Source organism: Nansenia antarctica (assembly GCF_963989245.1).
Source record: "Nansenia antarctica genome assembly, chromosome: 9".
Taxonomy (NCBI): Eukaryota; Metazoa; Chordata; class Actinopteri; order Argentiniformes; family Microstomatidae; genus Nansenia; species Nansenia antarctica.
This window is the reverse complement of record NC_137679.1, coordinates 9,929,571-9,939,570: the sequence shown is the minus strand read 5'-3', so window position 1 is coordinate 9,939,570 and position 10,000 is coordinate 9,929,571. Positions and strand designations below refer to the sequence as shown.

Here is a 10,000-nt window from a genome sequence, read left to right as displayed (position 1 = left end):
TGATTCACGAAAGGGGAGGTGGGGGGGGGGGGGGGGGGGGGGGGTGACAATAGTCAGCCATCCATTCCGGGCCGAGAGCTTGTTGGTTTTGGTGTTTCGTACGTGTTTTTCTTTGTCAGTTACTGCAGAGGGGGGAAGCTGGGAGGACTGATTCGGAGAGACGGCGGGGTGGGTCGCTGGTTTGAAAGGTTTTCGAGGAAGGTCGCTGTGGTTGAACCTTAACGAGTCGTGTGTCGGGAGCGCCCGTTGCGGCTCGTTCTATCCACCCTACGTTCTCTCACTTCCTTACATTCTCTCACTCCCATTAAAAAGTCCTTCAGAACATTGAACAATCGCTCTTCTATTCAAATGACATAGTGACGTAGTATTTGTGCCTCACTCTCACTTTCTCTCTCTCTCTCTCTCTCTCTCTCTCTCTCTCTCTCTCTCTCTCTCTCTCTCTCTCTCTCTCTCTCTCTCCCTCTCTCCCTCTCTCCCTCTCTCCCTGCCTGTTTCTCTGTGTTTATTATCTCGTTCTGTATCGTTCTCCTACGTTTCCACCTCTCCCTTTCAGCCCAAGGACTAAGAGAGAGAGAGAGAGTGAGTTAGTTTGATTGAAAGAGATTTTTTTGCAGAGCAGAATGCATGTGAACGAACCCTCTGAATAAAACCCACCTTCCTCCATGTCCCCTTCTTCTTCTCTCTCGTGTCTCACGTGCGCAGATGGAGGAGGGCAGTCGCGGCGTGCCTCTGGGCACCCTCATCGCCCTCATGGTGGAGGAAGGGGAGGACTGGAAGAAGGTGGAGACCCCTCCCCTAGAGGCAGCCGCAGCCGCCGCCCCGCCCGGCCCGGCCCCCCCCCCTCCTCCTGCTGCTGCCCCACCACCACCACCACCCAGAGCAGCCACCTTAGGACCGTGAGTCCCTCCCCCTCCACCTCTCTCAGCTATCTCCTCTCTTCCTCCCCCCCCCCGCCCCCACCTCCTCCTCCTCTGTCAGTTCATCAAATTGTTTGGATAGGGCTCGGTGCTTTTGAAAAGGATTAACAGCAAACCCTGACCCTATAAAACCCTGACCCCCCCCATAAGAGCAAGCAAGATAGTAACAGACAGTGGCATGAAAAAAAATAAGAAAAAGCACCCTATGTAAGGTAAGAAACCTTGAGAGGAGCCAGGGCTGTTGAGGAGGGAGAACACTCAACGACTTTAGATTAAGTTCAGATTACACACCGGTAGGTTCCGTACCACCGGCCTCTTTTTCCCCCACGTGGCCCCCCTGTCTCTTGTTTCGCATTCGCCCCCCCGGTAAACGCTAACCACGTAACGTGCTGAGTCAGGCTGTGTGTGTCAAACCGTTCCACGATCCAACACGTCAAAAACAATAAGGATCCTCTCCAGCCCCTTATTTACACAATAAATACTCCCTCCGGGAATGCAGAAGAGCTTGTGCTAAAAACAACTTTTCGAAGCAGGGCTTCTTATTTGATTTGCAAACACCGAATTGTGCTGATTCGGTATTTCCAGTGTCCACGCGTGTTCCCATGTCCCCCCCCCCCCCCCCCCCCGATTTGTTATTAGACAGACAGGAAATTGGCACTAAAAAGGCACTCCGAGGTACTTACGAGTGTCATCTGATTTGAACCTGGGCCGCTGTCTTGGTGTTATATTAGGTTTAAATCGGAAAAGAAGAAAGCAGTGTCAGGGCAAGGGTTCAGGATTTTGCAGTGAGTGTTATTGCCCTAAGGCAGCCCCATTCAAAAAAAGTCCTTCAGAACATTTAACAATCGCTCTTCTATTCAAATGACAGAGTGACGTAGTATGTGTGCCTCTCTCACTCTCACTTTCTCACTCTCTCTCTCTCTCTCCCTTTCTCTCCCTCCCTCTCTCTCTCTCTCTCTCCCTCTCCATCTCTCTCTCTTCCCCCCCTCTCTCTCTCGCTCTCTCTCTCTCTCCCCATCTCTTTCTTCCCCCCCCCCTCTCCCTCTCTCTCTTTCTCTCCATCTCTCTCTCTCCCTCCCTTCCTCCAGGTTGCGCCTGAGCCCGGCAGCCAGACACATCTTGGACACCCACGGTCTGGACCACCACCTGGCCACGCCCACAGGGCGCCGGGGGCCTCATCACTAAGGAGTGAGTACAGTCGGAGGGTAGGGGTTAGAACATACATAAAGTAAATTAACTTGTAATTTACATTTTGTCAATTAGAATTTGAGGTAATCACCATTGTTTCAGACATTAGAGGAATAGTATAATTGAAAGCAAAACCCCAGGTTTGCTAGAACGGTATGTTCTAGAATTCTATTGGGAGCTAGAGGACAGTAGATTTCATATCCGGGTGAGTTTTATATTGTTTGGATGGACATTTGGCTGCCATTTTGCTATTTTCGCTCGCCTGTCCTTATCACATTAACAGAGGTATGCAAAACATACGTTTACGCACGTCGGCGCTCACGCACAAGTCATGTGGGGTCAGAGAGAGAGAGAGAGAGAGAGAGAGAGAGAGAGAGAGAGAGAGAGAGAGAGAGAGATGAGAGAGAGAGAGAGAGAGAGAGAGAGAGAGAGAGAGAGAGAGAGAGAGAGAGAGAGAGAGAGAGAGAGAGAGAGAGAGAGAGAGAGAGAGAGAGAGAGAGAGAGAGAGAGAGAGAGAGAGAGAGAGAGAGAGAGAGAGAGAGAGAGAGAGAGAGAGAGAGAGAGAGAGAGAGAGACAGTCTGGTGGGTGCAGCTGTTAGAAATGGGGATGTGAGTTAAGTGAAAAGAGTGTGACTGAGAGAGAGATGCCAGGTGCTTTAACCCTGTTATATGGGTGCACTCACACCAGGGGAAACTGTAGGGGTGCAAGTATACACACACACACACACACTGCTCTAATGGCCACACACTGTCACTCGAGGCCTGACGGAATGCTCCCGTTTACCCACCTCGCACCCTGCTGGGGGATGTCATTAAGCCACAGCTGTCTCCATGGCAACCCAGTCTCCAGGAACTACTGGTGACCATAGAAACAAGCGGCCAGGGAGAGGGAGGGAGGGAGCGAGGGAGGGAGGGAGAGGGAGGGAGGGGGAGGGAGGGAGGGAGAGGGAGAGAGGTGGGAAGGTTTATGCTGTAGTGAAGTACCCAGAAGCATTTCACCAAAAAAACATCTCACTGTATCATGTGACAAGACACAAAACACTTTTATTTATTTTTTTCCTCACCATTTCAAATCTGTACTATTATCCGTGTTAGCCCTCTGTTTGCACGGTGGTGAATCAGTAATGACCATAAGATTGAATACTTTGAACCCTGCTAATAATGACCACAACCTCACTGACGAGTGACCTGTCAGATCGCGGCTGGGGAGAAACAAAGCACCTTCGCTCCCCAAACATTTACTGACCCGAACGACACGGACCTCCTCCGAAGGGGAACGGAAAAAAAAGCAGTCTCTCTACCCGCCTTTGTCTCGTGGCACATCAGATAAGGTTGAGACCGAGTGCCCCTCCTCCTCCTCCTCCTCCTCCTCCTCCTTCCGTCCCTCCCTCCCTCTCTCCCATTATCCTCCTGTTTTTGTGTGCCCCAATAGAGAGCACCAACAACACAGGGTGCCCCCCCCCCCCCCCCCCCCCTCCCGCGCGTTACCCAGGGGTGAGATCATAGGCTGTTACGTAAAGAAAGAACACAGGACAGGTTAATGAGAGAGCGGACGGAGAGGGGAGGGACACACACACACACACACACACACACACACACACACATACCTAGAGAAAGCCCATTTTGAGACATTGACAGAGAAGTGATGAGTGAGCAGCGCACACAGAGGAAGTTGAAAGGTGGGCCCCGCCTCTCAGGGCCTGTCGTTGTCCCTGGTCCCATGTTCCAGACGTGTGCAGCAGCCGGTATCGTGCTCCAAATGACAGTTGTGCCAGTTGTGTCTCCATGGAGACGGAACATGAGTATACCGGCGCATAGGTAAGGGATGGGACACTGAACACTGGAACAGCCGTGCCGTTTTACCTACTAAAAGAGCCGCCTCGTCAAATGACCCCCTCTTTACAATGCTCAAGCTGCTATTTACACACAACGACCACTAGTTGGCCGCTTGTAAATGAGCCTGCTTCCTACACAGAAAAACGGCAAAATAGCTTTATACTAGCTTATCCTGATGTGATTTTGAAAATGTAAGGATAGTGGGGTGGTACAACGCACATATCTAGGAAAAGTCATGAAAGGAGGGTCCTGAAATTTGATCGACTGCAGAGATATAACCTTTTTTCTTTACTCACATTTACTCAAATGACCCCTCGCGGCGGTTCTAGTGTTAAGAGTCTACCTGTATAGGGGCTGCACACGGGCGCCAAGCAGAGTAATAATAATTATAAGAAGAAGAAGAATAACTTTTTATTTGTATAGCGCTTTTCCTGCAAACGTTGCAGCTCAAAGTGCTCAAAGTAGCATACAGTTATACAAAGTATCTGCACAGTGAATTATTCTGAAAACGTCCATATATTATTATTAAGTTAAGTTTGCCCGATATGTTTCCCCATTAAGGTGCTGTTGTCGTGCTTCACCTTGAAATGCGTGTTCTTTAAGTGTTCTTAGTCAGTACCACTACATTCTCTGCATGAAGCAAAGACCTAGGTTCTGGGCCCTGGACAGTCTGGACGGATTGATGGCAGCTGCTGGATTGAAAAAATCAGGTGTAGTGCTGAGGCACAAATGTGTACATTTCAAGCCTGCAAACTGCGACACTTTAAATTAATGTGCAATAACACTATGTGCAATATGACAACCCTAGTCGTCTTACCTGTACAGTATAGTATAGTGGATAGTGTACATAGCCAGGGGTGCACATAACTTTTTGGGGCCAGTGCTCAGAGGAGCACCTAGGGATGCTGCTTGGTGCTCCCCGAGCTCGCGAGTCACGACCCGTCCCACAGGATGGATAAAAAAGGGATACATGGATAACTTATAGTAGCAAAACGACATTTATTCATAAATAAAGATGAACGAACAAATGATTGTGTGCAAAACAAAATAAACAAATGCAAAATCAAATGACTGCTCTTTAAGCATGAAAGTCTGTCAGACTCCTTTAAACACAATGAAATCAACTGACATCTCTTTAAGCACTGCTCTGTTCTGTAAACACTGAAATCAACTTTTCAACAAAAAGTTACAGCCTAAGCATTTATTTATGCTACAAGCTTAATCATCTTCATCACTGCTCTCTTGACTGCTGTTAATACTGTCCTCAATTTCAACCATGGTAGAGGATGTTGTAGGCCAGGGGTCGGCAATAGGCGGCCCGTGGGCCATTGCTGGCCCGTCACCAATAATATTTGGCCCAGCAGATTATTTTGAGAATCCACTTTTTTTTTTTTTTTTTTTTTTTTTTTTTTACAATATCGGACAGACAGTCCCACACCGCGCCTATAATTTCCGAATAGAGAATCTACCTCCACCTGAATAATGCTTATTGTACTTTTATTCATGTTGAGAGTGAATGACACAGGGACAGACAATCAGGCAGCGGGGTGCACCGAAGCGCACTGACGCTGAACCCCTCAAGGTGAATCATAAGTAGGTGGACATGGTGCGTGGTGCTGAAATAGCCAACATGCAGTGTGTGGTTTGAAAAAAATAACATCAGCTCATTAAATCATTCAAACGTAATGTTTTACGTATGTGACTGCAACAAACATATGAACAGTAACAAAGCAAATTCTGTTTAATTTTCTGAAAAACATTGACAACAAAATCGGTGCAAAAGTGGTGGTAGCCTATGCTTCTGAAACGACAGAGCAAACGCGCTATTAGGGATAATAATTACAATGAGCCATTCATTCAAAATATATAAAATACAATTAGGTTATTAAATACAATAACGACAGGCTTGGTACTCACTTAATGTGAAAAGTGGCATCTCCCATCAGTCACTATTTGCTTGATATCTGGTGATATGGACGTCACTTTAATCAGCAGGCAGTTTATTTTTATTTTTATGCATCAATCGATTCCTCTCGTGCGTCTTTATCACATTCATTGAGGAAAAGGACGACTCGCATGTATAGAAAGGGAACATTGTGAGCACGGAAGATGTGAGTCTCACAACGGCTTTGCATTGATGAAAGGTAGGATGAACGTATAGTTCGCTGTCCATTCCTCTTTAAATGCCCTGTTTCACCGTCAACTTTCCTCTTTAGACCTTTGGAGAGTGACATTATGTTTCAGGTTAAATGTTTAGCTAACTTCACCCGACACGCAAACAACCAATCCAATAATAATGTGACCTTGTCTGGGAGGAGGGGGGAATAATTATCAGAATAAAAGTATGTTAAATAATTATTAGAATAAGTTAGGCTGCGATACATCGTCAGTCCACACATTTATTATTCAAAACTATGGAAAAGGATGAAACTACGTTTCAATGTTGTTGAGAATCACAACACAAACTCGCTAGTCAAGCCAAAATACTGCAACGTAATGGATTGGACTGCTACCTAGTTAACTAGAACACTACTTTACATTATTAGCAGGCTCACAAAACAAGCTGTGTTAGTTGACTAGCAATGTGTACATTTCTCGAAAGAAAAGTCAAAGCATTAGAACGTGTCACATTTTTAAACAATCAATTACTTAAATGAGCCTTTGATTATGTTCGGGCCCGCCATCTAGTGGCTCAAATTTTTTTGGGCCCGAGGCCAAACCTAATTGCCGACCCCTGTTGTAGGCTATCACTTTAAATAGCTCATTATTTTGATTGTGCAACAAAGTCTTTTTTTCTTCTTTTTCTAATAGAATTCCCAACCATATTCCCTGGGTCAGGGGTCTATGTGCGATAATGAAGCTGTAAAACAAACGTCTGAACGTTTGAAAGCTTCAGAGAAAAGAAACGTGAAGTCCCTTGGTGTTGTTTTTCCTTTTAGCGACGAGTCGTTCGGGACAGAATTTTTACGTGGCGGCGCCGCGCGTGATAACCGTGCGATACGCGATACGCGGAATGAAAGGATACTTTCCGAATGTTTTCGTGAGGGGAGTCGCCGTGGTCGTCGTCGGTCGACTGTTGTGATGGATTACTCGTCGGGGACGGCAAATAGTTACTTAGTGGGGCTTGCAGTGATGCAGCAGTCAGCAGTCAGCAGGTGGATTTTGAGGAAGTAAATTCCTCTCCCAGCGCTTCCAGCTGTTGGTGCGCAAGAGCGCGTTCATGCGGCTGATCTGCCGCGCAGGATGCATTTTGGCGACGCATGCGCACTGGCGCACCAGTTATGTGCACCCCTGTACATAGCCTTTATTTGTGTAAACCAGCTCCTTTCCCTTCTTGTTTTTTTTAGTTTTTTTTCTTTCCTAGCACCAGGGGAGCCACCCCTCCCAAATGTCGTTGTTTGGTACCTGTACTATAGCAATGACAATAAAGACCATTCATTCATTCATTCATGAAGGACTACCTGGGAATTAATCCCACCTGGGAATTCATTTATCTAACTATATGTCAGGTCCATTCCTCTACACTTAATCTGTTCCTCGGTTTTTGGTGTCTTAGCAAATGTGCTAATTGAAACAAACAAAAAAAACACATTGCATTCTGTAGTGACAGCTCTGACAATCACAATGTGTTGTGTTTCTTCTGTCCTCTCGTCTACGCGTGGTGGCACAGAAGAAAGCTGTGTGTTACTGAGTAACAATGTCTATATCGAAACTCTCAAGATGGGGCCGGGGGGGTGGGGGGGGCTTGTGTGTGTTGTGTATGCCATGTTTGACCTTGGGAAACACACACAGGTATCCAATTACAGTGACAGGTATGTGGCTGACTAGCGAGTCTCCTTCTCCCTCTCCGTTAAGACAGATACAGCTTGTACAGAGAAACATACATCAGTAGCTATACTGTAGAGTACAAGTACCCCTACAGTCACATGCTTCACCACCCAATTACTGCTTATTATAGAACAGCCACAACTCTGTGAGTAAAGACACATGTTCTATCTTTGCAAAACTTCACATTTCAGGACCCTCCTTTCATGACTTTTCCTAGATATGTGCGTTCTACCACCCAGTATCCTTACATTTTCAAAATCACATCAGGATAAGCTAATATAAAGCTATTTTGACGTTTTTCTGTGTAGGAAGCAGGCTAATTTACAAGCGGCCAACTAGTGGTCGTTGTGTGTAAATAGCAGTTTGCGCACTGTAAAGAGGGGGGTTTGACCCCCGAGGCGGCTCTTTCAGTAGGTAAAAAGGCACGGCCGTTCTAGTGTTAAGTAGCACGTGACTCACGCTTTTTCCCTGTCAGTCGTGATTTACGACGAGTTAGGATGGCAACCTACGCCGGTCAACACAGCATTAATTTATGCGATACGTAATATCGTTAATCCCTATTTCCCCCCCCCAGAGGTTTAAACTAATCTATCGAGTGTTGTTCACTCTCAATTACTTAAATCTTTACATAATAGGTTATCGTGTCAGGACACGCTCTCTGGGTTTTGGCTTTGGAGACGTACTCATAATGTACATTAAGTCTGCCTCCGAGGGACACACACGTCTGAGCCCTGTCTGCATACAGCAGGATTGTTAGAGTCAATTATGTCCTCGTGTGTTAACATCAAGAGCAATTTAGAGGCACATTTGTCTGTATGCTTTTTTTTCTTCTGTATGCTACTGTACTGTATGTGCTTGCCTCCTGGAGGGGGGGGGGTGATGCCGTGGTCTGGTTTGGAGAAACTAGAAACTAGAACGTTTGTCTGTGGAAGCTCCTAGATGGTGATGGAGTTATTCCAATGTAATAATAATAATAATATTAATAATAATAATAATAATAATAATAATGGTAATGGTAAATGGACTGCACTTATATAGCGCCTTTTTTGCTGCTCCAAAGCTGCTCCAAAGCGCTTTACAACGGCCTCTCATTCACCCATTCACACACACATTCACACACCAAATGGCGGCAAGCTGCCATGCAAGGCGCCGGCCCGCTCACTGGGAGCAATTTTGATAATAATAGTAACAATAATACATTAGACTTGTATACCGCTTTTCTAGACACTCAAAGACGCTTTACAAACTGAAAAGATCGAGTAGTAATAATAAAAAGAAACAAAAAATGGATAAAATAAAGTATAGGGGCCTAATTGAGGTAGTGTTGGGGACACATGGGAAGGGGAGGGGGAGAGGGTTAATTGTTTAATGTTTTTTTTCATTTGTTATAAGTATTTTATTAGCGATCCGATAATATATAGGGCCGGTGTTTGACCGACTGTCTTTTGCTTTCGTCAGCAACACACAGTGTGTGTTTTATTCCCGGTCGCTTCACATTTCTGTAGGTGTTTCATGGGAGTGATTTGGACCTGATAAACATAGGAAGTCGATGTTGCTACTACATGGTACTGAGAAATCAGTTCTTAACATTCTTCTGTCCAATGTTTTTTTCCCCTTTGTTATAAAGGAAGTACAGGTTATTTTATTAGGGAGATGAAATGGATAGGGAAAGGTATTCTGCTGATGAGAAGATGGATAGCGGTTACTAAGCGTTAAGGCAGAGGTTGGACATTGTTTACATTTATTTTTATTGTATTTTATCTTTACTTTTTCTTTTCACTGTTTCCCCCTGCTTTTATATTCATTCTACGCTTGTATATGTCTTTGTGTATGTTTTTATATTCACTTCATGTTCTTATTCCTGTTGTAAAGCACTTTGAGCTGCATTTCTTGTCTGAAAGGTGCTATATAAATAAAGCTTTACGTACTTACTTACTTACTATTAGTGATCCGATAATATATATAGGGCCAGTGTTTGACCGACTGTCTTTTGCCTTCGTCAGCAACACAGTGCTTTATGTGCCCCTCTCGTACATTGTACTGTGAATGCAACATTTCAGACAGGAGTGCTTACCCCAGCTGCAGTGAATCCATGATCAAGCATGGAATTCATGAAGTAGCCTTTGAGGTTGAGACACTCAGATCTACTCCAGCCTTGAGGAGGGAAAGAGCAACGTGTCCAGTGGTGTGTTCTCATCACTCCCATCACTCCCTCTTCCCTGTCCCAGATG

The 10,000-nt window shown here is 45.5% G+C and overlaps 1 protein-coding gene across 1 annotated transcript in view; it reads left to right on the top strand.

Annotated features, from left to right (window-relative positions):
- pdhx (pyruvate dehydrogenase complex component X) overlaps window positions 1-10,000 on the top strand; it is a 76,760-nt gene that overhangs the window by 38,424 nt on the left and 28,336 nt on the right. Inside the window, 3 exon segments of the mRNA XM_080539230.1 lie at window positions 703-896; window positions 2,006-2,087; window positions 2,089-2,105. Of these exon segments, the coding sequence (XP_080395356.1) occupies window positions 703-896; window positions 2,006-2,087; window positions 2,089-2,105 (293 nt within the window).